Below are 27,652 nucleotides of genomic sequence, written 5' to 3'. Positions count from 1 at the left end.
ACTGAACTACCTCCCCAGGCCCTGGAGACAATTTTGGCTTAATAATTTGATAAAAATTAAGAGACATTAGGAGTCCAGAGCTCATTAAAAACTTATTCCAGGAGGGGAAAAAAAAAAAAACCAAAAAAACCCTAAAATTGTGAGGAGCTAAAGGTGTGCGGCTCAGTGGCAGAGTCCGTGCTTAGCATGTGGGGGCACATGGATTCAATCCCGGCACCGTAAACAATCAAACCAACTAATCCAAGAAAGTTTGAGGTCGAGGGCTGTAGCTCAGTGATAGAGCACTTGCTGACCATGTGAGGGTCCCTGGGTTCCAACTCCAGTAACCAAGGAGACAAGACAAGACCGTGCCATGTGAAGACACTGAGTCACTTGAGGAGAAGATGGCCACGTGGAAATGTAGGCACAGATTGGAGCACTAAGTCTATAAGCCAATGAATACCAGGGATGGCTGGCCACCCCAGCCAGGAGTGAGGCACAGAACAGATTCTCCATGAGTCCCAAGAAAGAATCCACCTTGCCTACACCTGACTAGATTTCCAGCCTCCAGAACTGGAAAATCATTGGTTTCTGTTGTTTAAAGCCACCCAGAACTGGGTGTGATGGCACACACCTGTAAGCCCAGCAACCTCAGAGGCTGAGGCAGGAGGATCACTAGTTCAAAGTCAGCCTCAGCAATTTAGCAAGGCCCTAAGCAACTTAGTGAGACCCTGTCTCCCAGTGAAACATTAAAAGGGTTGGGGACGTGGCTCAGTGGTTAAGTGCCCCTGGGTTAAATCCCCAGTACCAAAAAAGAAAAGAAAAAAAGCCACCCAATTTGTGGTACTGTGTTATGGCAGCCCTGGGAAACTAACACACTATTGGGATGGAATCAGGGTGGGGTCTGCCTCCAGAGCCCACTCTCAAATGCCAGAACAGGCAGGAGCCGGCAAGGCTTCTCAGAGGAGGAGGGTTTTCAGCTGGATCTTGGTGGTTAAGTAGGAGTTTTCCAGGGGCAGAGGTGGGTGGAAGGGCATGTTGGCAGAAGGATCAGCACGTGTGAGGTGAGTGTTAGGGAGTCAAGGGAGTTAGGGAGACGACAGCAGGTTTGTGTTGCGGGTGGAGGCGGGAACAATTTGGGCTCCAGAAAGCATTCCTTCCAAAGCAAGGACTCTACTTCTTCCCTTTACCCTTTCCTACCTCCCAGAGGCAGGAGAGAGAGGTCCATTCCTGACCACCTGCTCAGTGCCCCCAGTCTCCTCTGTTTGCTTTTCTGCCCTCAGAGCCTCTGCTGTCCCCATTCCAAGACTGAACTCTGTGTTTCTTAGGTCTCAGCCTAAAGGTCACCTCCTTGGGGAGAGGCCTCTGGGGCACATTGGCTGGCTCTCATGTGTTTCCTTGGATTCAGTATCAGGCTCTGTTCTCATCATGGCTTTTTACTGCCTGAAACTATCATGTTATAATTTATACACGCTTTATTATCTGTCCCCTCTCACTCCCATGTAAACTTAAGCTCTGCAATGGCCAGAGATGGGATCTGGCTTATCCTCAGAATTGAGGGTCAGATTTTGGACTTAGGAATGGTTGAAGATTGGTTGAATGAATTTCCCACCAGGGAAAGCATTTTTTTTTAAATTAAAAGGATAGCCCAGGAGATTGCTCACTGTCAGGCATCTATCATCCGCCATTTGCCTGCCTCTCGCCTGTCCATCGCCTGCCTTACCCCTATCCATCACCCAATGCTCCAGGTTCACCTCCCGATCGTCCGACAGCTGCCAGCAGATTGACTGCAGACCGCCAGAGGAGCACAAGCTGCCTGCTGTCGCCTGGAAGTTCACTGTCACAGTACCTGCAGGTTTGATTACACATGGCTGCCGCCATTTTGAGACAACAGCCAGGACCCATAGGACCCCTGGCCGGACTGACTGAGCCCCATCTCCAGGATCCCTCAGACCTACCGAACACTCCCTGCCTCTGGGGCCCTCACATTGACTGACTGCTCCCTGCTGCCAGGACCCCTAGACCAACTGACTGCGCCCTATCACCGGGACCCCAAACCAACTGATTGCACCCGGCCTCCAGGAGCCCACAACCACACCAAACACACTGGACCTCCAGGACCCCTGCCGGACCAACTGCATCCCGTCCCCAGGACCTCCAGTTGACCACGTCCACCCCTGAGCTGCAACTCCCCATTTGCCAACACATTTTGAAGCCAGAGTGGCCATCTTGGATAATCCTGGAAGCCGTAGCTCCGATCTTCGGGTAGGGCAAATCCCATCCTGAGATGCCTGCTGGAGGCTTGAAGCTCATTGTCAGGTAGCTCTCATGCATCAGGCTACTGAACACTGGGAGGTTTCATTAGTATATGACTGTTATACAGTAGATTTTCTTTTTTCTCCTTTTTTAAAAAAAATTTGTTTTTATTTCTTTACTTTTGTTTACCTGTTCCCTCAGAGTCTCTTTCTCCCTTTTTTGCATGCTAACATCTGATTTCTTTTGATTACACTCTCACCCTTTCTATTTTCTAGAACTTCTGTATATTCTTTTCTTATCCCATTAACAGCCACATTCTACATCCCTCTGCATCCTCTTTGTCCTCCATTAGAAACTGCAGACCTTATTGCAAACCTGTTTGTTTTACCGAAGATAACATTTGAACTCATTTTGTTTATTATGACAATTTTGTTATTGTCCCCATAGGGGCTATTTGGCATAGGATTGCATAGTGTCTGATTTGGGCACTGCTAATATTGATCTCCCCTTAAAGAAAGGGTTTTTGAAACCTATAGGGCCACTATAAGCCTATAGGGGGAAATCTACAATACCCCAGATCTGTACTGCTTAAGGGGAAGATACATGAACAACATGAAAAAACAAGGGAAGAAAATGATCCAAACAAATCTAGATTCTATAGTAATAGAATCCAATGACAGTATGTTAGAAGAAATGTCAGAAAAGGACTTCAGATTATACATGATTAAGATGATTCACGAAGCAAAGGTTGAGATAAGAGAGCAAATGCAGGCAATGAATGATAATACCAATAAGCTGAAAGAGCACCTGCAGGAAGCAAAAGATCATTTTAACAAAGAGATAGAGATTCAAAAAAAAAAATAAAAAAGGAAATCCTTGAAATGAAGGAGATAATAAACCAAATAAAAAACTCAATGGAAAGCATCACCAACAGACTAGACCACTTGGAAGACAGAACCTCAGATAATGAAGGCAAAATATTTAATCTTGAAAATAAAGTCACCGAAACAGAGAAGATGGTAAGAAATCATGAACAGAATCTCCAAGAACTATGGGACATCATGAAAAGACCAAATTTAAGAATTATTGGGATTGAGGAAGGCACAGAGATACAAACCAAAGGAATGAACAACCTATTCAATGAAATAATATCAGAAAATTTCCCAAACCTGAAGAATAAAATGGAAAATCAAATACAAGAGGCTTACAGAACACCAAATGCACAGAATCACAACAGATCCACACCAAGGCACATTATAATGAAAATGCCTAATATTCAAAATAAAGATAGGATTTTGAAGGCCGCGAGAGAAAAGCATCAGATTACATATAGGGGGAGACCAATACGGATAGCAGCTGACTTCTCAACCCAGACTCTAAAAGCTAGAAGGGCCTGGACCAACATATTTCAAGCTCTGAAAGAACATGGTTGCCAACCAAGAATCCTATACCCAGCAAAACTAACCTTCAGATTTGAAGATGAAATAAAATCCTTCCATGATAAACAAAAGTTAAAAGAATTTACAAATAGAAAGCCTGCACTACAGAATGTTCTCAACAAAATATTCCATGAGGAGGAAATGAAAAACAACAATGGAGGTCAGCAAAGGGAGGAACTACCTTAGAGAAAAACCACTCAAAGGAGAAACCAAGCCAACTTAAAAACCAAAAATAAGCCAAATGACTGGGAATACAAATCATTGCTCAATAATAACCCTGAACGTTAATGGCCTAAACTCCTCAATCAAAAGACATAGACTGGCAGAATGGATTAAAAAGAAAGACCCAACAATATGCTGCCTGCAAGAGACTCATCTCATAGAAAAAGACATCCACAGACTAAAGGTGAAAGGATGGGAAAAAACCTACCACGCACATGGACTTAGTAAAAAAGCAGGGGTTTCCATTCTTATATCAGATAAAGTGGACTTCAAGCCAAAGTTAGTCAGAAGGGATAAAGAAGGACATTTCATACTGCTTAAGGGAACCATAAATCAGGAAGACATAACGATAGTAAATATTTATGCCCCAAACAATGGTGCATCCCTGTACATCAAACAAATCCTTCTCAATTTCAAGAATCACATAGACCACAACACAGTAATTCTGGGCAACTTTAATGCACTGCTGTCACCACTAGATAGATCTTCCAAACAAAATCCAACCAAAGAAACCACAGAACTCAAGAACACAATCAGTAACCTAGACTTAATAGACATATATAGAATATTCCATCCATCAACAAGCAGATACACTTTCTTCTCAGCAACACATGGAACCTTCTCGAAAATAGACCATGTGTTATGCCACAAAGCAGCCCTTAGGAAATGCAAAAAAATAGAGATACTGCCTTGTGTTCTATCAGATCATAATGGACTGAGAGTAGAAATCAATGACAAAATAAAAAAAGGAAATTACTCCAACACTTGGAGACTAAATAATATGCTATTGAATGAAACATGGATAACAAAAAACATCAGAGAGGAGATTAAAAAATTTTTAGAGGTCAATGAGAATGATGATACAACATATCAAAATCTCTGGGACACTATGAAAGCGGTACTAAGAGGAAAATTCATTGCATGGAGCACATTCCAGAAAAGAATGAAAAGTCAACAATTAAATGACCTAACATTACAGCTCAAAGCCCTAGAAAAAGAAGAACAGAATAACAGCAAAAGTAGTAGAAGACAGGAAATAATTAAAATCAGAGATGAAATTGAAGCAAAAGAAACTATTCAAAAAATTGACAAAACAAAAAGTTGGTTCTTTGAGAAAGTAAACAAAATAGATAAACCCTTAGCCACACTAACAAAGAGAAGGAGAGAGAAGACTTAAATTACTAAAATACATGGTGCAAAAGGAAATATCACGACAGACACCACTGAGATACAGAATATAATGAGAAGCTACTTTGAAAATCTGTATTCCAACAAAATAGAAACTACCCAAGACATTGACAAATTTCTAGAGACATATGCTCCTCCCAAACTGAACCAGGAGGACATACACAATTTAAACAGATCAATATCAAGCAATGAAATACAAGAAGCCATTAAAAATCTACCATCCAAGAAAAGCCCAGGACCAGACAGATTCTCAGCCAAGTTCTACAAGACCTTCAAAGAAGAACTCATTCCAAAACTTCTCAAAGTATTCCAGGAAATAGAAAAGGAGGGTACCCTACTGAACTCATTCTATGAAGCTAATATCACCCTCATACCCAAACCAGGCAAAGACACATCAAGGAAAGAAAATTTTAGACCAATATCCTTGATGAATATAGATTCAAAGATCCTTAACAAAATATTGGCAAACCATATCCAAAAACATATGAAGAAAATTGTGCACCACGATCAAGTGGGGTTCATTCCTGGAATGCAAGGATGGTTCAACATTCGTAAATCAATAAACGTTAGCCATCATGTCAATAGACTTAAGGATAAGAATCATATGGTTATTTCAATTGATGCAGAAAAAGCGTTTGACAAAATACAACACCCCTTCATGCTCAAAACACTAGAAAAAACAGGGATAGTAGGAACATACCTGAACATTGTAAAGGCTATTTATGCTAAGCCCATGGCCAACATCATTCTTAATGGAGAAAAACTGAAACCATTTCCTTTAAAAATGGGAACAAGACAGGGATGTCCTCTCACCACTTCTATTCAACATTGTCCTCGAAACTCTAGCCAGAGCAATTAGGCAGACCAAAGAAATTAAAGGGATACAAACAGGAAAAGAGGAACTTAAGCTGTCACTATTTGCAGATGACATGATTCTATATTTAGAGGATTCAAAAACCTCCTCCAGAAAACTTCTAGACCTCATCAATGAATTCAGCAAAATAGAAGGCTATAAAATCAACACACATAAATCTACAGCATTTTTATACGCAAGCGATGAAACAGCTGAAAGGGAAATGAGGAAAACAACTCCATTTGCAATAGCCTCAAAAAAAAAAATAAATAAATAAAATAAAATACTTGGGCATCAATCTAACCAAAGAGGTAAAAGATCTCTACAATGAAAACTACAAAACATTGAAGAAAGAAATTAAGGAAGACCTTAGAAAATGGAAAGATCTCCCATGTTCTTGGATAGGCAGAATTAATATTGTCAAAATGGCCATACTACCAAAAGTGCTATACACATTCAAAGCAATTCCAATTAAAATCCCAATGATGTACCTCACAGAAATAGAGCAAGCAATCATGAAATTCATCTGGAAGAATAAGAAACCCAGAATAGCTAAAGCAATCCTTAGCAGGAAGAATGAAACAGGGGGTATCGCAATACCAGAACTTCAACTATACTACAAAGCAATAGTAACAAAAACAGCATGGTATTGGCACCAAAATAGACAGGTAGATCAGTGGTACAGAATAGAGGACACGGACACAAACCCAAATAAATACAATTTTCTAATACCAGACAAAGGTGCCAAAAATATGCAATGGAGAAAAGATAGCCTCTTCAACAAATGGTGCTGGGAAAACTGGAAATCCATATGCAACAGAATGAAACTAAACCCCTATCTCTCACCCTGCACAAAACTCAACTCAAAATGGATCAAGGACCTTGAAATCAGACCAGAGACCCTGCATCTAATAGAAGAAAACATAGGTGCAAATCTTCAACTTGTTGGCTTAGGACCAGACTTCCTCAACAGGACTCCCATAGCACAAGAAATAAAAGCAAGAATCAATAACTGGGATAGATTCAAACTAAATAGCTTTCTCTCAACAAAGGAAACTATCAGCAATGCGGAGAGAGAATCTACAGAGTGGGAGAATATCTTTGCCACTCATACTTCAGATAGAGCACTAATTTCTAGAATCTATAAAGAACTCAAAAAACTCTACACCAAGAATACAAATAACCCAATCAACAAATGGGCTAAGGAAATGAACAGACACTTCACAGAAGAAGATGTACAAGCAATCAACAGATATATGAAAAAATGTTCACCATCTTTAGTAATAAGAGAAATGCAAATCAAAACTACCCTAAGATTCCATCTCACCCGAATTAGAATGGCGATTATCAAGAATACAAGCAACAATAGGTGTTGGAGAGGATGTGGGGAAAAAGATACACTCATACATTGCTGGTGGGACTGCAAATTAATGCAGCCACTCTGGAAAGCAGTGTGGAGATTCCTTAGAAAACTTGGAATGGTCCTACCATTTGACCCAGCTATCCCACTCCTCGGCCTATACCCAAAGGACTTAAAATCAGCATACTACAGAGATACAGCCACATCAATGTTCATAGCTGCTCAATTCACAATAGCCAGACTATGGAACCAACCTAGATGCCCTTCAATTGATGAATGGATAAATAAACTGTGGTATATATACACAATGGAATATTACTCAGCTATAAAGAATAATAAAATTATGGCATTTGCAGGCAAATGGATGAAATTGGAGGATATCATGTTAAGTGAGATAAGCCAATCTCAAAAATCCAAAAGAGGAATGATTTCACTGATAGGCGGATGATGACACTCAATGGGGGCGTGGGAGGGGGGCAAGAATGGAGGAAGGAAGGACTGTACAGAGGGAAAAGAGAGGTGGGAGGGGTGGGGGGGAAAATAACGGAATGAATCAAACATCATTACTCTATGTAAATATATGAATATGCAAATGGTATCCTGTTACTCCATGTACAAACAGAAACAACATATATCCCATTTGTTTACAATAAAAATAAATTAAAATAAAATAAAATAAAATAAAAGGATAGCCCAGGAGGTTCCAAGACTGAAGGGGTTCGTGAGCCCCACCCACGGGCCTTCAGGCCTGAAAGGGCCTAGACCAAAACACCCCCAGGCTCTGAGTGTGGCTCTGTGCTTAGGCTGGGGCCCTGCCAATTTGCAAACTAGGCTATGCTCCTCTGAGGGAGGCCTCCACCTGCTCAGGCAGCTCAGGCAGCAGATTCTTCCTAAGGGACAAAAGAATCAGGCACATCACTGATGTCCTAGAACAGGCCCAGGTCAGAGCAGATTCAGTGCTGAGGCCAGACAGAATCTATTTCCAAGGCTGTCCTCTTGTCCTCTTGTCCCATAGAGGGGACTGGATCACAGAGAAAAGAGGAACAAAGAGATGCCTCAGTGACAGCTCTACTGGGGGTGAGCCAGCGAGTGGCCTTTGTGACCAGGCTGCAGAAGCTGGATGTGGACAGCAAGTAGTCCTGCAGGTGTCGGCATCAACAGCACCCAGTGGGGCCATCGTGCACCTTTAGGTAGCCTGTGCCCTGGTGTGGGTATGGTCTGCCAGCACGAGGGTGCCCGTTCGTGGTTAGCACAGGGGTGTCAGCTGGGGCTGGAACCCCAGCGGAGGGCAGGAGGTTGGTGAGCAGCCTGCACTGTGTTCTCTCCAGGGATGCTCACGGATGTCGGGGTGGGTCCTGCAGGGCGGGGCTCAGGGAGGCCGGGAAATACAGTCCAGGCTAGTCTTTGTGGTCTTTGGAGTCCGCCGACTGGGTTTGTCTGGGAACCTGGCGTAGCGATGGTTCCTTCTGCTATTACATGATGCTTCCTGAACCTTGAGTGTCAGGCACTTCCTGACCCTGGCTTGTGGGAGCACGTCAGAGGCCAGCGACAGGCCAGAAAGGAAGCCAATGGAACTAGAGCTGGGAAGGATCCCTCAGCGACTGGGTGGAGTGACAGTTTGCCTGTCTCCTCTGGTGCCACCTCGGGAGGAGAGGGGTCTGGCTGGCTGGGTGAGTCCCTCTCTCCCAGGATCCTGCGGCCTATTTGCAGAAGTAAAACACATAGCATGTTCCAGGCTGAGACAGGTCGACTGCTGTGGCATCCAGAGGCCTGAAGGGAAGCAGTCTGGAAACGTCTCAGGCGTGCATGTGCACTCAGCAGATGGAGTACCTTAGCCAGTGACCAGGTCTTCTTGTTCAGAAAGAGGTGTGACCATGAGGGCACTTTCGGAGAATGAGCTAAGTGTGACAGACATTATTATGTGTAGATGTGTCCTACAAATCAAGTCACTTAATTCTTAGAGCAACAGCTGTGCAAATAACGACACGAGGCTTAAAGAGGAGTCCCACCCTGCTGCACTGCCTTGTGGGCCAACACAGGGACTCGGGAAGGAAGCAGATCTATCCCTTGAGGACAAGCACAGTGTGTGGCTTTCCATTTCTTTCATGGCTGAGTCCTCAGGCCTAACTCAGTATTTAATGAACCCCGAGGGCGACGTGGTATCGAGTAAACACACCTGCAGCGGGAGCGAGAGCCCACTGAACTTTCGGGGTGTACGTCCTAAGAGCCCGCGCACACCACCGACCCGCTGGGTCTTCACATCGACCTTGAGAAGAAGGATGAGAACGAGTGTCACCGCGGCTGCCGTTCGTCGTTGTAGTTGTTTCCTTCTCCTTTTGCAATGAAGGGAACTGACCAGGAGTTCTCAGAGTCTGAATTTCCCCAAGGTCATCAGTCAAAGGCTGGGACCAGGGTGTAGCTCTGTGGTAGAACGCTCGCCTAGCGTGAAGAAGGCCCTGGGTTCCATCCCCAGCACCAGAAAACACAAATGAAAACAAAACAAAACAAAAAATTTAAGCTGCCAGAGCTCAAGGCCCAGCTCAGGTCTTCTAACCCCACATCCCGGCTTCCCCGCAGGGCACTCTGATGGAAATAAGTGAGCTGGAATCCACTGCAAACTCCCTTATTCTCCCTTGTTCTTTTTTATTATTATTTTTGCATCAGGGATGGAACCCAGGGATGCTTAACCACTAAGCCACGTCCCCAGCCCTTTTTATGTTTTATTTTGAGACAGCATCTCCCTAAATAGCTGAGACTGACTTTGAACTCGCCATCCTCCTGCCTCAGCCTCCCGGGCTGCTGGGATTACAGGAGTGCATCACCAAGCCCAGCTTTAAACTCCCTTGTTCTAATAAAGAAGCTCAGGTCTTCCTTCAGACCCTGTGCTTGCGCCTTCCTGCCTCCTCAAAGAAAACTCTGTCTTCGCCCCCTTGGGAGGAGATGACGCCCGACACCAACGCTCCCCATTCCGGCTTCCCGCAGCTTCTCCAGCAGAGAGCTGGATGTGCTGAGAAAAGCTTTGGGATGAAACCTGTGTCCTGGAGGAAACCCAGCCCTGCCAGGCCCGCCACGCGAGCGTGGTGCATGGTGCGTGGACAACGCCGTCCAGGTGCAGAGAACCGGTTAAGTGGAACAGTACAGTCACGGGTGTCCTAATGACAGGGACACGTTCTAAGAAACACAACCTTGAGGCAACTTGGTCATCATGCACACGTGACAGAGGTGTAACAGAAACCTAGATGATTCCTACTACAATCAGGGGATACGGGAAGCACAAGATGTGGGGGCTGCCGCCAGCAGGAGAGCAGTAATTCTGTTTTATCAATGGAGGGAGCAGGCTCTAAGATAACAATATAAAGTATAGTTGAGGGCTGGGGATGCGGCCCTGTGGTGGAGCGCTTGCCCGGCAGGCGTGAGGCCTGGGTTCCATCTGCGGCAGCAACAACAACAAATGCAGAATACGGTAAATATGCAAAGCAGAAGCCCAGGCATTTGCAATCATTATCAAGTGTCATGCACTATCCTTAATTGTCTGTGCTGCATTTTTATATGACTGGTGGCACAGTAGGTTTTTTACAGTAGCATCACTATAAATACATGTGTAATGAATGCCTTGTGCTATGCTGGTACTTGGTCCTCGGGGACGGAATTTCAAGGGACCAGCATTAATGCATGGCTTATCATTGACTGCATGTGTAAGTGCTATGTGGATTTCCAAATTGGGGCAAATATTAATTATCATCCTCCTCTGAGTGTTTTCTCCTTGCCGCTGAGTGGCCTCTTGAAAGGTCCTGGACTTCTGAATTGTATTCTGAGGACAGGTGACATGTAATTAATACTTCATTCCTTTCCTTCATGGGAGCAAGGGGTTGGAGCTCCGGTAGGAGTAGAAAGCAGGCTGGGTTGAAAGGAGGGGACACTATGTTTCACAGGAAGAATGGGGAGGAGCGGGATTTTGTTAAACAAAAAGAGCCTATAGGTTTGGCCAGCTTCACGCCATATAGCTTAACTTCCAGATGAACTTGGATGAGGCAGACTTTTATTGTAGGTGATTATTTTTGGAACTGGGGGTAAAACCCTGGGACATTTAACCACTGAGCTGCATCCCCAGCCCTTTTTATCTTTTATTTTGAGACAGGGTCTGGCTAAATCACTGAGGGTCTTGCAAAGTTGACCAAGCTGACCTCAAACTTGCAATCCTCCTGCCTCAGCCTCAGCCTCCAGAGTTTCTGGGATTACAGGTATGTGCCACTGTGCCCAGCTCTAGGTGAATTTTTGAGTAGAAGGGGAGATTATCCTATTTAACAATAATTTACTAACCTTACTGTATTCCATAAAGGCCTAATATAATTACAAGAAAAAATTACAACAGTACCTTATGGTTCAATAACTTCATCTCTGTAGAATAAGGTCAAGGACTGGGTAGAAAAAAATTATTGACTAGTCAGAAATATGACACAGGCTGCATATAAACTGTACACTTGTGTCTTTTGGACCCATTTACTTTGCACACAGTTTGAGTAGATTAAGAAGTCACAAACTGAGCTGGGTGCAGTGGCACACGCCTGTAATCCAGTGATTTGGGAAGCTGAGGTAGGAGGATGGCAAGTTTGAAGCCAGCCTCAGCACCTTAGTGAGGGCCTAAGCAACTTAGCGAGACCCAGTCTCAAAATGAAACATAAAAAGGGCTGGGGATGTGGCTCAGGGGTTAAGCATCCCTGGGATAAATCCCTGGTACAAAAAAAAAAAAAAAAAAAAGAAAAGAAAAGGACAAAGAAAAAAAGAAGGCACAAACTGGAGAGAAAGAATGTTGCCATTGCAGATGGTGCCATAATTGATGATCTAAAATTAGCCTAGAAGAAGGTAGGAGCTCATGTTTAACAGGTACAAAATCCCAGGTTCAATCCCCAGCAACAAAGAGAAAAAAAAAAAGGATATGGTAGAAGGGGACCTACCAAAAATGGGAGTGAGAACTTGGGAAGTCAGCTGTGACTTCACCTTTTGGGACCACTGATCTTATGTACCTCCATAGTCTTTGTATTGACATCACTGTATGACCACATGGTCCTAAGCAAATGGTGGAGCTGCTGAAGATGAGTATTAAGATGAGCACTGTGTCCTCAGGCCCCACTCAGCCAGCAGGAGAGATTGAAGGGACTTGCTTCCGGCCACACAGCTCGCCAGGCAAGGAGAGGACCGGAGCCCAGATCTCTCTGGTCCTTCTAGTCCACACAGGACTCAGAGCCAAGACCTCGAGTTTCCAAGAAAAGCTCAAATTCGGTACTGCATCTTCTGTCTGAGACAACAGGGACATGCGTGATTCCTTTTGGAAAGAACTCCACCATAAATGCTCATAGTGGAGAGAGGATTGGGGATGTAAGGGGATCTTACACGCACATGCCACCAATGCACTCGCTGGTTATCCAGAAGCCGCAACAAGGTGTTCCTGTGTGGAAAGAAGCGGCTCCTTCCTTCAAGGTGAACACATGACTCTGAGCATCCGGCAGGCAGACCAGACTCACAGGCAAAGGCAGAGGCCACAAGGACCCAAGGGTGGCAGCCGGGCTACTGCATGGGCAGTGATTCCCCAGAGCGTGCCAGAGGAGCCGTGTGGAAACTGGGCAGGTATATAAATAACAGACGGGCTTATATTGAGCCTATATGGCCACATTATTTTGATTCGGCAGTCCTGCCCCCGTGGGCATCCTGCCAGTCTGCATTCCCACATCCTGCTGCCGGCTCCTGGGCCCACCCGTTTCTATATTGAGCTGCTCCTCTCCATAAATAAAGAACAGGAGCCAGGCACAAAAGAAAGGCTGTCACATGGGCCAACAAAGGGCAGGAAGTGCCGGGTGGTGGCCCATGCGTCCATCCCAGGGTTCAGCTCACCTGGCTGGGCTATGGGGCCTTTGTGCAAAAAAAAGTCAGGCCCAAGTCCCCAACTTCCTGCCATTTGTCAGGCTGTGTCGTGACCCGGAGTTCACCGAAATGCTTGCTGCTCCAACAATGCACACATACATCCTTTGGAAAAATTCTCTCTCTCTCCGTGCAGGCAGCAATGGCTTTTTATGGAAGTGGCTGGAGGGATCAAGGGCTAAGCAATGGAAAGTTTAGGTTGGACTTTTCTGCAGAAGCCTTGCTCAGTCAGGGAGGCAAGAGACGGCCCTCCCAGGTGGCCCCTGAGCCCTGGGAATAAGAAGCCTGGCGCGGAGGGATCTGTCTCTGTGCCTCATTAGCCCCACCCGACCTGTCAGAGTCTCAAGGACTCCACCATCCAAGAATAGGAAGCAGTCAGTCACCACCACCTGCGGGCCTAAGGAATTTGGCTCCCAGACGCACAGGATCAGGACAGACATCTAAGGCATGTCCACAGGGACCGAGGCGTGGGCTGGGCTTGCCCACTGCAGGTACCAGCCATGTTCGAGGCCAGGTCACAGGCTTGAGCCCACCAGAGGAAAGTTGGGACAGCTTCTCCAGCCAACTACTGAACAGTGGATCTACCAGCTGCTCTGCCTGCCCAGCCCTGGCTGAGGCTGTAGACAGTGTCGCCCAAATGCTGGGATGGACTTTGATAAATGGGCACCTGTCCTCAATGAACAGAAAAGGAGACGCGTGATGAATGTTCCATCTTGCTAAATTTATTCCACCGAAAGGATCATCCTTTTACTCTGAGATTAGGTTCTGAAATGAGGAAAAAAAGAAACTGTGAACTTGTCCATCAGCTGAGTTTATTCACTGTGGAGAGTTGTCCTCTATTATGGGATTCTCTTCCCCCTCCTTTCTTCCTATTAAACGTGGTGATGAAAGAAGGTATTTGTTTCATAAAACAAAAGCTGGCAGTCCTGTGTTAGTATTCCAAACAAAAATGGAAATAACTGCCCTGTGGTTTGGGTTTGTGAATTTTACAAATCTGGAGCCTCGGCCCCAAGAGACAAGGAAGATGTAAGACAGAAGGTCATCCCACAGGCAGTTTATGACACAGTTGGAGGGCCACAGACCACTGATGTGACCACTATAAGACTTCCAGAGATTCTGTGAAAAAGTGAGAAGTTTGCAGTGCATCTCAGAGGGGAGGCTGGTCTGCGGCAACTGCCTGATCTACAGTAAGTGCTCAGTGAACACCTGCTGAATAATCCGGGCACAGTGGCCCACACTGGTAATCTCGGCGACTCAGGAGGTTAAAGCAGGAGGATCCTGAGTTGAAAGCCAGCTTTGACAATTTAGTGAGATTCTGTCTCAAAATACAAAATAAAAAGAGCTTGGGCTGCAACTCGGTGCTAAACATTCCTGGGTTCAGTCCCTGATGTCAAAATAAATAAATACATAAATGATCAGCAGGCATATAGGAGACCTGACAAAACTGGGACTTGAATGGAGAGGTCTTGATGAGTTGTGGGGGCCCCAAAGAGCAGGCGTTTGTGGGGGCTTTCAGGGCAGTGGTGCTGTCTCTGGGGAAGAGGGGAGCCCCGGGGAGAGGAGCTGCTGGGCCTCCCCCGCGAGGTCTCCAGCTTGGCCTAATGATCTGTGGATTCGGAATCTGGCTTAAAAGAGGAAGGATCTCCAGGGATGAACTGGCACGTCCCCATCCCCGGAGGAGGGGGCTGGCTGTCAGGCAGGCTGGCCCCTGCGCTCTGACAGCTTAGATAACCCCAGGCTATTTCGGGAAGAAAGCCTTAAGAAGATAAAGAGGCCAGGCCAGCAGATGCACAGATAACCTGCCCTTATCCCCGAGGAAAGGCAGAGAGGGCCCTCTGGGAACAGGAGGGGGCTGAGGTACATCAGAAGCAGGGTGGAGGGGTGGGGCAGGCCCTGGAGAGGTGGCAGCGTGTGCCCTGCCCATCACAGATGGCGGGAGGACCATGAAGACCAGAGTTCCCTGGAGTCACCCAAGTCCCAGAGACCTGAACCTCATTTGGGATCTGAATGCCCACCACGGCCCCGGGGCCCTGAGGCCTTGTACGTCTTGCTCTTTAAGATGTTTCCTAGGCGTGAGAAGTGTGCAGGTTCAGCAGGTGTGTGTGTCCAGGTGATGTGTGTGTGCAGGTGTGTGTGGGTCAGGCTGTGTGTGTGTGTTGTGTGTGCGTTGTGTGTCTGTTGTGTGTTGTATGATGTGTGGTGTGTGTTGTGTGATGTGTGTTGTGTAGTGTGTGTGTGTTGTGTGTGTTGTGTGATGTGTGGTGTATGTTGTGTGTTGTGTGTTGTGTGTGTGTGTGTGTTGCGTGATGTGCATTGTGTGGTGTGTTGTGTGGTGTGTGATGTGTGATGTGTGTTGAATGTTGTGTGGTGTGTGGTGTGTGGGTGTGTGTCTGCTGTGTAAGTGGAGCAGAGCCTCAGGCTTCTCAGGCTTTGGACCCAGGTCTCTCTTGGAGGTGGAGAGGCCAGCTCAGAGCACCTGGGGATCAGGTTCCCTCAGATCTTGGTCCCCCTGCCTCTGCGCAGGGACCTGCCTGTCCCCTCTAGGCACCTGTGTGTTTTCCTGAGTCTGAGTCTCCATTTGCGACTTCCTCTCTGGGGAGGGCCCTGCCCATCCTCTCCACCTCTAGAAAGCATCTCTGTCCCAGAAGGCTGGTCCCAGACTCCTTCGCTGGCCGATCCCTGCCTGGTCCTCCCCCAGCTTGCCTCTCAGAGCTTCCTGTACATTGTGTGCACCCCTGTCCCTCCCAGGGTAGCCCAGGTGGGCACAGGGGTGGTTGGTGCCCTGCTGCCACAGCCGAAACTCCCGGGAGCAGGAGTGGGCCTGGAGAGGCTCCACTTCTCTCCTGGAGCCTTTCTGGTACAGCTGGGGAGTTTTGCTCTGAGGACAGGCCTCACCTCAGGTCTCCACTGCTTCCGGCATTTCCTATCGTACCCTCAGGACCACAATGGGCCCTGTGCCTCAGCTCTGACTTTCCTGAGGCCTGTGCCACTCACCTGCTCCAGGCTAAAACCTGAGGCCTTCCCTGGGCTCCCCGACCCTTCTGAATCCAGTCACGACTGTTCTGCTCCTTCTTTATTGTCACCATGTCCTCACGGTTCTCCCCTAGTTTGGGTTTTTATTTCCCCGTTTAGACTACGGTAATAGCAGCAGACATTTATGAAGACTCAGGGTCAGAGGCGGATTCTATCAGCCCCTCAGCTGCATTCGAGGCCTCCAACTCCAGACCCCTCTGGAGAGGATGCTGCATTGAGCATCCAGGCTGAGGGCCCCGCGGACCTGGGAGAGAATTTCTTCAACTGAATACTCAGCAGCCAAAAAGCTCCATTAAACCTGAGGACTGTCACAGGATGCCCACATAGAAGGGCCATGCCACTGGTGTCCCAGCGTGAATTTCTCTGCTCACTGGCCTCTGGGCCTTCCTCACATGCTCTCTCTAGCAGTCTAATCTAGTGTCATCTCTCCCCCAACCCCAGTGCTGGGGATTGAACCCAGGGACACTTAACCACTGAGGGTACATTCCCAGCCCTTTTTATTTTTATTTTGAGACAGGGTCTCATTAAATTGCCCAAGTTGGCCTTAAATTTTCAATCCTCCTGCCTCAGACTCTTGAGTAGCTGGGAGCACAGGTGTGCACCATCACACTGGGCCAATCTATTCCAGGGCCTTGTGCATGCGAGGCAAGCACTCTATCAACTGAGCTGTATCCCCAACCCTGCCCATTTTCTGTTGGATTAGTGTCCTCTACTTGCTGCTATCTAGGAGTTCATTGTATATTCTAGATATTAAAATATATCAAGTAATAGGATAAAATTTGCATTGGTGTTAGATCTGGTTTCTCCCATTTTATCATCTAGTTATTAATTTTGTTCATGGTATCCTTTATTGGCAGTGAATCATTAATTAATTAATTAATTTTTAATCTATTACAGTGCTGGGATTCAAACCCAGGGCTTCACGCATGCTAGATAGACATGCTACCATTGAGCTATAAACCTAGCCTGACGCTCAGCCTGTTAAACTTTGGTAAGTGTTTTTGCAGTTTTAAGCTGCCTTCTAATTCCTAAGCCACAAAAAATTTCTCCTACACTTTCTTTTCTTTCTTTCTATTCTTTTCTCTCTCTTTCTTTTCTTTTTCTTTTTCTTTTTCTTTTTTTTTTTTTTTTTTTTTGTACTAGGGATGGAATCCAGGGGCACTTAACCACTGAGCCACATCCCTAGCCCTTTTCAAGTTTTTTAATCTTGAGACGGAGTCTCAGTGAGTTACTTATAGCTTCACTAAGTTGCTGAGGCTGCCTTTTAACTCCCAATCCTCCTGCCTCAGCCTCCCAAGCCCCTGGGACTGCAGGTGTGTGCCACCACACCCAGCGTCTCCTACTTTGTTTTTGTATTAGCTTCACATTTTTGTCTGTTATTTTCCAGCGTGACAGGTGTTCTATATAGAGCTCTGCAGACGCCAACTTAGCAGGCAGACTGTTTCAGACACTTGACGTGCGTTAACTCACATGATCCCCCACCTAAGGGTGCTGGGAGGGAGGTACTGTTCTTCTCGTACCCTTGATACCTACGAGGAAACGGCCATTCTGGCAGGTTGAGCAGCTTCCCCAGGGGCACACAGGTAATGAGTTTGAGAGTCAGGAGTCTAACCCTGGAGCTCAGAGTAGCCATCTGTGCTACCATCTCTTCATCTGACTTCCACAGCAAACTCTGGTTAGATTAGATAGTTTATATCAGATTGGATTAGATGTGGCCTTTGTCCCAGCTCACCATCCTAGCCAGTGGCAAAGGTAGTCCAAACCCTGAACCTGGGTTCTGAGTCCCTGTAGTGCCTTTAACCTCAGCTCCTGCTAGAATAGAACCCCCGAGAGGTGGACCTGGACACAGGGGGTTCATCTGGGCAAGTGACCCAAAGAGCAGGACAGGGGACTGAACAGAGTGACCGAGAAAGAGGGATAGCTGCCCCTGAGCTATTCCAAAGACCAGTTTTCAGGCCACTTGCTGTTTTGAGCAGCCAGTGCTGGGCTTCTCTGAAAATGGGTCTCAGAATCATCCTGGGAAGAATGGAAGGGAACAGCATCTACCCACCAGCTCCTGTCAGGCATTGGCCAAGGGTTGGCCCCTCCCACGTGTGAATGTCCAGAGGGCCCATCCTGGTCACAGGCTGGGGAGACCCGGGGCACAAGTGAGAGGGCTGCAGGTGCAGGGGAGGGTGGGTGCTGTCAGGTGACCTCTGGGTGAGAGCGGGAGGGGCCAGGCACTGCCTGGCGTATCACACATGTCTCCTCAAGTTTCTCTTCCTACGCATTTGGCTCACATCTTGGCACTGGTAGATGGACACTTTGGTCCCTCAGTCTATGTGTCCTCCACGGTGCCAGCACTGGGAACCAAGCACATGTTCTGATAATAACAACCCTGCATTTCACGGAGATCTTCAGGCACCAGGGTGGGTTCTCTGAGCTCCGTGGCCTGGAATCCTGGCTAGCGCCTGCTCTGACTTAGGGCAGGGACAGTGATGCTAGGAGGTTAGGGACTCGGGCAGCAGAGCAAAAGCCAGAATCCAGCTGGAGCATACAAGGTCCCAGAGCTGCCTCATGCTGGCTGGACAGGAGATCCCTGGGTGCCAACAGGGAGCCTTTTATTATTATTTTTGAAATACTGGGGATAGAACCCAGGGGTGCTCTACACTGAGCTGCGTCCCCAGACCTTTTAATTCCTTATTTTGAGATAGGTTTTTGCTAAGTTGCCCAGGCTGGCCTGGAACTTGTGATCCTCCTGCCTCAGCCTCTGAGTCACTGGAATTACAGGTGTGTGCCACCACACCTGGCTAAGGAGGAACCCTTTGGGCAGAGGAAAGAGCCAAAGCCTTCGGCCCTCTGGATGTTCACACATGGGAGGGCATAACCCTTGGCCAGTGCGGGTGGGAGCTGGTAGCTGCTGTTCCCGTCCATTTTTCCCTGGACGACTCTGAGACCCGTAGTCTGTACTCGTCCGAGATCCCCAGCCCAGCTAGTGGAGGGAAAACGTGTCCTTGGGCTGGTTTGGGGTTGGCTTGCCCTCCTTTCCTATCCCTCTGTCCAGTCCCTGCTCCTGCGCTTTGGGATCACTTGCCCACGTGAACTGCCTGGGTCCAGGTCCCCTTCTCAGGGGTTCTTCCCCAGCTGGTCGGTGGCGGGAAGGCCACACTCACACGAGGATGAGCAGTTTGGCCAAGTGCAGAACCCTGTGAGGGACCTCAGGCGAGTCGCCGCCCTGCTTGGGGCCAGAGGGGAGGAGGCTGCGGCAGGGCGGGGCCCTAGGGTGTACCTGGCAATGGGTGAGGGCCAGTGCTGGACTTCAAGGACCCCTTCACAGTGCAGCTTCCTCGAAGAATCCCGCTTCTTCCTTGTGTTAGGGGAAGGAATACGCAACCCTTCTCCCCACCCTTCTCCCCACCCTGGTTTTGTGTTGGGGGGATGTGTCACCTGATTCATGGACACGAGGTGGGAAGATAAAGCCTGGAGTCCGACAGCCTAGTCCCCCTGGTTACCCTCTCTCTCCTGTCCTGACCCACCCCCAGACCTGCCCTCTCACCCTCTTGTCATCACTTCCCTTACTGGTTTTCAGCAAAGAGCCACAAAGTCCTTGGGGGAAGGAGCCGTGTTATGTCCTGAGGGTGCTCTCCCAGTGGCTTCCTGGAAGCTGCACCCACCCAGGCACGCACTAGTCAATGGCAGCGGGCATGGAAGAAAGGACAAAGGAGGACCCCTGGAGCCAGGACCAAAGAGCCATGGAGGTAGAACTGATCCTGTTCTCCCTCCTGCAGAGCCCTCTTCTGACTGGCAATTATCTGTCTGTAAGTGACTGGCCTTCTGCTTGGCCTTTAGCCTGGCCCAGGGCCTGACGGCGGTTCACACTCTCTACCTCCGAGACACAGCCATGTGAACAGGCAGCTGAGTAGGTTTGTCCTCTCCTTCCTCCTCCTTCTCTCTCTCTCTCTCTCTCTCTCTCTCTCTCTCTCTCTCTCTCTCTCCCTCTCTCTCTCTCTCTCTCCTTCCTTCTCTCCCTCCACACACACACACACACACACACACACTCATCTACATATATATTAACATGTATATTCACACAAAAATCCCATGTGTATTTGTATAACTATTTTTTTTTCAAAGAAAGAATCATACAACCTCCATTCTTCTTAGAATTGCTCCCTTGCCTCAGAAATATGGCCACCCTTCCTGGTACTCAACTCATTCTCAATGGCTGCTAAACATTTTATCATGTGCACATGCTGTGATTTTTTTGACTTGTTCTCTTCCTGTTTTTATTCTTTCCTTCTTTTCTGGTGTGTGTGTGTGTGTGTGTGTGTGTGTGTGTGTGTGTGTGTGTGTGTGTGTGTGTGTGTTGCGGTGCTGGGGATTGAACCTTGGCCACGCTAGGCAAGTGCTTCACCGCTGAGCTGCACCCCCCGCCTCCCCATGTTCATTGAGGTCTTGTCATGGACGCGGGTCTGTTCTGGGTACCAGAATTCACATCCTGTTAAAGGAGACAGGAAATAAACAAGTAATCATGTCAATAACAGGAGCATTGTGGATAGTGTTAAGTGTTGTGAGAAAAATAAAACAGGGAGGGACGTGGGCTTTAGGGAAAGTGTCATCATGGAGGTGACACTTGACAACTCAAATGTGAACTTCTGGGTAACATGTGGGATACCCACTTGGGGTTGTCCAGTTTCGAGCTAGGAGACACACACAATGGTTCTCTAAGCCCATGGGATGCAGATATGGAGATGACTCGGGTTCTCACCTCAGACGGGTGAGCCCAGTGACTCTAGTCCTCTCTCACACATCCTTGGGAGGGGGCAGCTGTGGCAAAGATGCACAGGTGTCAGTCCTGTGTGAGTCACTTCCACAGCCCAGGGGGCATGACAGGGCACTGGGCCAGGCCCAAACTTCACTTGGTAGCCTTAGGATCACTACTTGGTGATCTCTCAAAATGCTAAATGGGCTTTTTCTTTTGTCAAGCAGAATAAAATGCCTTCTGGCCGGGTGCAGTTGTGCATGTCTCTAATGCCAGGGATTTGGGAGGCCGAGGCAGGAGGATTACAGATTTGGCAATTTAGCAGGAGAACATTGTCTCAAATTTTAAAAATTTAAAAAGGTAAAGGATGTAGCTCAGGGGTAGAGCCCCACTAGAATGAAAGAATTGCAGAGTGCGCATGCGGCTGCCCTGGGCCTGCATTTTGTCAAAGCCTCCAGGTGGGGCGTGCACACCTGTAGGTTTTGTTTGTCTGTGGTACTAGGGATTGAACCCAGGGCTTTGCACATTCCAGTCAAGTGCTTACCACTGAGCTGCAACCCCAGATGTTTTGAAAATGTCTTATTTTGAGAAAGGGTCTTGCCCAGTTACTGAGGCTGGCTTCCAATTTGTGATCATCCTTCTTCAGTTTCCCAAATAGTTTGAAATGAGGGGTGTATCCCACTGTACCTGGCTATGCCTGTGGTTTAGACCTCGTCTCTTTCGGTTCCTGCAAATCTGTCACCACCATTTTAGTGTCAAAGTGGATTATCAAAGTAAAGTGGTAGGATCCACACCAAAACAAGCAGATCCAGTTTGCTTAAGGATGTGTTCTTCATGTGTTTGCTTTTTAACACTGATTCTCTGTGGTGATGATGATCATGATGGTGCTGATAATGAAGGAGGTGACATTGGATACTGTTGTGGGTTAGATTGTGCCACCCTTCCCCCACAAAAAGACATGTTCCAGTCATAACCCTTCCCCTTTTACCTACAGCTATGACCTTACCTGGAAATAGGATCTTCACAGATATCAATGTAAGACAAGGTCATTATCAAAAGCCCTAATCTAATGACTCACGTCCTTGTAGAAGAAGACAGAAATGTGGACACAGACAGGGAGAAGACCAGGTGATGATGGAGGAAACACTGGAGTCAGGTGTCACAGCCAAGGAATGTAAGTGGCCAGGAACTAGGACTGGGCTGTGGAGCAGATGCTCTTTCTGAGCCCTACTGACACCTCCACTTCAGACTTTTGCCCTCCAAAACGGAGATATTAAACTTCTGCTGTTTGAAGGCCACCCCCTCCATTTGATGGAGCTTGTTCTGTCACCTCTAGCAAAGGAGTCCATCTTCCTTCCTCTGTGACAGCACTTTCCTGGGCTTCATCCTGTGAAGGTAGGAGCCAGGAGGCAGCTGCTGCTGCTTTTTTTTTTTTTTTTTTACCAGAGATTATTGAACCCGGGGTTGCTTAACCACGGAGCCACATCCCCAGCCCTTTTTTATTTTTCATTTTGAGACAGGGTCTTGCTAGTTGCTTAGGGCCTCGCTGAGTTACTGAGGCTGGCCTTGAACTTGTGATCCTCCTGTCTCAGCCTCCCGAGTCCCTGGGATTCCAGGTGAGCACCACCATGCCTGGCAGGCCATGCTGCCTTTCCATCAAGTTCCATCAAGGCCTCAGGAGAGGCCTTGGTGCTGTGGGTAGCAAGGGCCTGATGGGTTTCTCCCATGCAGGTCCCTGCCCTGCGGAAGGCATCTCACATCTGTCACCCTGGAGGAGACAGGCATGTCCTTCTCACTTGCCCTGACCCTCCTCTGCCTTTTACAATCTCAAGAGCCAGCCCAGCCTAGCAGCATTTGCGCACCACTTCCCATGTAGGTGGTCCCAGCTATGACGTCGACCCCTCTCTTTCCTCAGCGTCCATTAGTATTCCAGTGAGCCAACCTCCCGAAGGAGGCTGCAGACACATCAGAACACAAAACACACAGATTCGGCCAAAAGACCCTCATTCCTGGACCCCGTCCAGACCTGGCCCTTTATTATTTTTGTTCTCTTTCCTCTTTAACTAGATCTTGCCTGAAACTGCCTGGGCGTTGCTAAGGTAACGCCTCAGCGTCTCCCTGAACACATCATTGTTTGATTCCAGGAGCGGCAGCCTAGAGGAATGTGCTATTTGTTTAAGAGATGAAAGCCCCAAACTTCTACACATTCTTCTCCAATTTCACTCCCCTTCTACTAGATGGCCCCGCCACAGCAGAACACGTTGGATGGAGGGGACTCAGGGGCCCCCCAAAATATCAAGTGCTTATGGCTGGATGATCCTTTGTTAAGGTTTGAATGTGAGGTGTCCCCCAAAAGCTCACGTGTGAGACAGTGCCGGACAGTTTAGAGGAGAAATGATGGGGTTATGAGCTCCTTAACCCAATCAGTGCATTAATCACCTGTGGGATTCACTGAGCAGTAACTGAGGCAGGTGGGGTGTGGCTGGGGGAGGTGGGCATCGGGCGTGGCTCTGGCGTGTATATTTGTATCAGGCAAGTGGAGTCTCTCTCTGCCTCCTGATCATTGTGGGAGTGCTTGCCTCTGCCACACTCTTTGGCCGTGATGTTCTGCCTCACCTCCAGCCCCAAGGAATGGAGCCAGTTGTGTGTGGATGAAGATCTCTGAAACTGTGGGCTCTCAAATAAACATTTCCTCCTCTACAGTTGTTCTGGTCAGGTGAAAAAAGTGAAAAAGCTGGCCAACACATCCTGGCTTCCCGAGGACAGAGATTGAGGCTCCTTCTTGAGTGGGAATGAGGAAAACCTTGCCCCCATGGGAACTCTGGGGAGGAAGTGATGGGAGAGGAAAGCCTTTTGCTGATGTCCCCCCAGCATCAAATCCGTACGTGGGGAGTTGACCTCAGCCTCCTCCCGCTGTCCTCAGAGTGCTGTGACATAGGTCAGCATCTGGAGAAATGGCCAGTTTGGTCAGGGCCAGGTTGTACAGAGGGGTGGCTGTTGCCTGGCTGTGGTTTTCAACCTGCAGCCACCCACGTGGGTTGAACCACAAAGGGATTGGAAGCTGGATTCCAGCACACCAGTCCCCTGGGCTGGAGGAAATGGAGGTGCTGTGTCTGCCGGAGGGTGTCCACCACACACTTGGGCCCTAGCATGCTGGCTGAAAGGAACCCCGGGGGTCTTCTGGGCCAGCCTTCCTATTTCAGAGGAGAAAAGTGATGCTCAGAGGCTAAGTGACTCCGAGGTCCTGCAATAAGTGACTAGGGCCCTGGCAGCTCATTTGCCAAGGCCACTGCCCCTTAACTTAGGTCAGTTTTCTTTATACCTCTTGGAGGGTTCTAGAGATGGGATGGGCACACAACCTGACACCAGGTACAAGTGTCTTTGAGGGGGTTTGCTGAGAAGGTACTGAGGAATGGTCAGGAAATTTTTGCTTCTTTTGCTGTAGAATCTCTCTTCCTTTTGATTGAGGAATACTTCATTTTGGTGAAGGGGACAGGGTGACTCAGGCAACCCCCTTCTCAGTACTACCTAAAACAACAGAAGCCAGGCGCCGTGGTGAAGCCAGAATTGGGGACAGTTAACGTAGAAATAAGGGATGGGTTCAAATTTCATGGAGGCCATGAAAGCCATCTGCCTCTGGAAGAATGGAATGTCAAGGATCTCCGGAGCCCACTGACTACCAAATTTACCTGCCCTAATCAGGGACTGCAAGAAAGGAGCTGCTAATTGATGCCCCCTGGGCCCTTGCCTGGCTGAATCACTTTGGCCCTCCCCCTGCCCATTTCGCTCCTCACTTTATGCATCTCACCTGCAAAACCAGGCCTAGTCACGTAGGCAGGAAGGAGAGATAAGGGGGGGAGAGAACTGGAGAACAAGAGACTTCAACCTATAAAAGATGTAGGATGCGCTCAATTCTTGGGATTCTAGAACATCAGCCATGGCCCCCTTATCCCTCCTGGGAGATGTCTGTATTACTACTTTAAAGAAAACCTGCTTGATATGCTTGCCTTGACGTGCTTCATCACCTGAGGAAGCAGAACTCGTCACCCGTAAAGGGCGGATCAGTGGCGCATGCCTGTAATCTCAGTGAGGCTGAAGCAGGAGGATTGCAAGTTCAAGGACAGCCTCAGCAGCTTAGTGAGGCCCTAAGGGGTTAAAATCCCCTGGGTTCAACCTTTGGTACCAAAAAAAAAAAAAAAAAAAAAAAAAAAAGAAAAAGAAAAAGAAAACACCAGCCCTTCACTCTGCAGAGTGTAGGTGATCTCCAGGCCCAGAGCGGGAATATCCTGAGCTGATAAAGCCCACAGGTGATATTGGGGCCGGACATGGTGTCAGCCTCAGGATGGAGGCTCTGCTTCCCTCCTCCCCCAGCGGCTTGTGAATCAGTTGATTTGGATGCCAGGTGGCATGTGGTGGGAGAGGGGCTAGCTGTTCATGGGGGTGGGGGAATGAGAGGACCCGTACCTCAAATTGGTAGCAGAGGAATGGGTGTTCATAACAGCTGCAAAAATCTTGCAGGATAGACGTGCGTGTGGAGTCTGCAGTTTCTGGGCCAAGGGGAATTCTGGTCAACCACTGTATTTTGTCATTTCTTTCTTATTTATTTTTGAGGTGCTGTGATTGTAACCCAGGGCCTCACGTGTGCAAAGCCCTTGCTGTACCACTGAGCTCCATCCCCAGTGTCTGGCTCACTTCCTGATGGAACTCAATCATGGTGTCCCTGTCCCTTGTCAACATGCGTACATGGAACATGGAACCTCGCCTTACTGGCCTTCCTCCTGTGATGGGAGGTGGAAGGACAAAGCTAAACTCTCCCCTTTCTGCTTTGGGAGGTAGAAAAAAAATGTGACTTGAAGTCCACAGGGTTTGCCTGGAGTCTTGCAGAGTCCTCAGGCCCAGGTGTCCTGGCCCCCCACCTGCACCCAGGTGCCTTTGTGCTCCCCCCAACCCAGGGAGGCCAGGGCAGCTTATCTTAGAAGGGGCAGCACATTTACATCACTAAGGACTTTGGGCCTCGGGCCAGGACAACAGAGGACAGAAGGAAGTGTAGAGATGAGGGAGCAAAAAAGAAAAGCCTTAGTCCCTCCTCCCACACCCCCACCCCCCAAATGGCTCAGCTGGTCATTGAGAGGAAAAAAGAGCCCGGGAATTCTTTGGCTTTGCTAGGATCTTCCTTTTGAATGCAAAGGAGAGACCAGGAACTCTCAGCTGAGTAAAAGGTGGGTCTCCATCTCAATGCCCAGAGACAAAGGCCAAAAAATGTCAGGAATTTCCAAAATGCCTCATTCAAACAGCATCTCCCCCACCCCCTGGCCCTGCTCCATGGGCGCTGCAAATAGGGATGGCGGCTTTTTCCTCCGCTGGCCTGGCCTGCTGCCCTCAGCTGCCCTCCCGATAAAAGTTTGAATCTGAAGAGAAACGAAATTAGGAACCTCTCTGTTCAGCCCATGTACTTGTCTTTATGTAAAAAGATACTAGTGTGAACCTGGAGCTCTGGGGACTTGTGCGTGTCCTCCCAGTCCCTGGCAGGACGTTTGCATGGGCAGAAGGCATTCTTGCTTGCTTACTCCTGCGGGAACAGTCGTCAGTGAATGACAGGTGGAGAAGCGCCCAGCCACTACCGGGCAGTGGGAACATGCACTCTGAGGAAGGCCTTTGAGAGGAACCCGCCTTTGGCTTGGAATTCTTTTTTTCTCCTTTTCCATTGCAGGGTAAAGAAAAGAGGCGTGATGGCATATGCCTGTAATCCCAGAGACTCAGGGAGGCGGAGGCAGGAGGATCTCAAATTCGAGGCCAGCCTCAGCAATTTAGTGAAGCCCTAAGCAACTTAGTGACTGTCTCAAAACAAAAAACAAAAACCAAACGGGGGCACTGGGGATGCAGCTTAGTTGTTAAATGTCCCTATGTTCAACCCCCAGTACCAAAAATAAAGAAAGGGAAAGGGTGAACTTTTGATTGTATCATTAGGAATGACAAAACAACTAGAAAAGTGTGTGGGCTCTTCCCTTTGAGACATCTTGGGGAAACTAAGGGACACGTCAGGGCCAGTGGCTGCTGGCTCTCACTGTGCCAGTCTGTTTAACTCTCCCCTCCCCTCCCTTCTCTGCAGCACCCTGGGATCTGTGGTGGACACTGCGGTTCTGGATATGATTCTGACAAATGGATCGCACAACCCCTAGAGAGCTGCTTCAGCACCACAGGACAAGATGAGGGAAACCCCAGGCCTCTACCTGCCGGCTGGTAGACTTGCCCGAGGCTCCTCGCTGGCTGGCAAAATACTTTCCCTCAAGCGCTGGTTCAGTAGGGCCACTGCCAACTCCAGAACCCACAGTAGTACCCTCTGGCCCCTGAGTCTGGCTCCCCGGCAGCGGGTGCCCCTCAGGGTCCTTCAACATGGCCCTCCAGGCCTGAGTGTCTCCCACTCATTCCATCTCCCCTCCCACTTCAACAGGACATTTCGCCAACTCCCCGTTCCCCTTCACTGCTCCTCACTTTCCTCATCTAGCTTGAGTGGCTTTTGCTCTAGGAAGTGTTGCCGAAAGCTTGGTCCTTGTCCCCAGTGCCGACTGGATAATAAGCACGCAAAGGAGAAAGAAGGTTTATTGCTTTGGTAGCAAAGGAGAAACACAGTGACTCCTGTCCCAAGGGCTATGATTCTGCCTGTC

General features: G+C 48.2%; 1 protein-coding gene across 1 annotated transcript in view; it reads right to left on the bottom strand.

Annotated features, from left to right (window-relative positions):
* Positions 1 to 16,299, bottom strand: part of PODXL (podocalyxin like) — a gene marked incomplete at its 5' end in the record, with an annotated part of 75,319 nt that extends 59,020 nt beyond the window's left edge. The window contains one exon of the mRNA XM_079150369.1: positions 16,208 to 16,299. Coding sequence (XP_079006495.1) covers positions 16,208 to 16,299 — 92 coding nt within the window. The remainder of the gene's footprint in view (positions 1 to 16,207) is intronic.
* Between the last annotated feature and the right edge of the window lie 11,353 nt (positions 16,300 to 27,652).

This window comes from Sciurus vulgaris, assembly GCF_902686455.1.
Source record: "Sciurus vulgaris genome assembly, chromosome: 8".
Classification (NCBI taxonomy): domain Eukaryota; kingdom Metazoa; phylum Chordata; class Mammalia; order Rodentia; family Sciuridae; genus Sciurus; species Sciurus vulgaris.
This window is presented reverse-complemented; position numbering and strand designations above follow the sequence as displayed.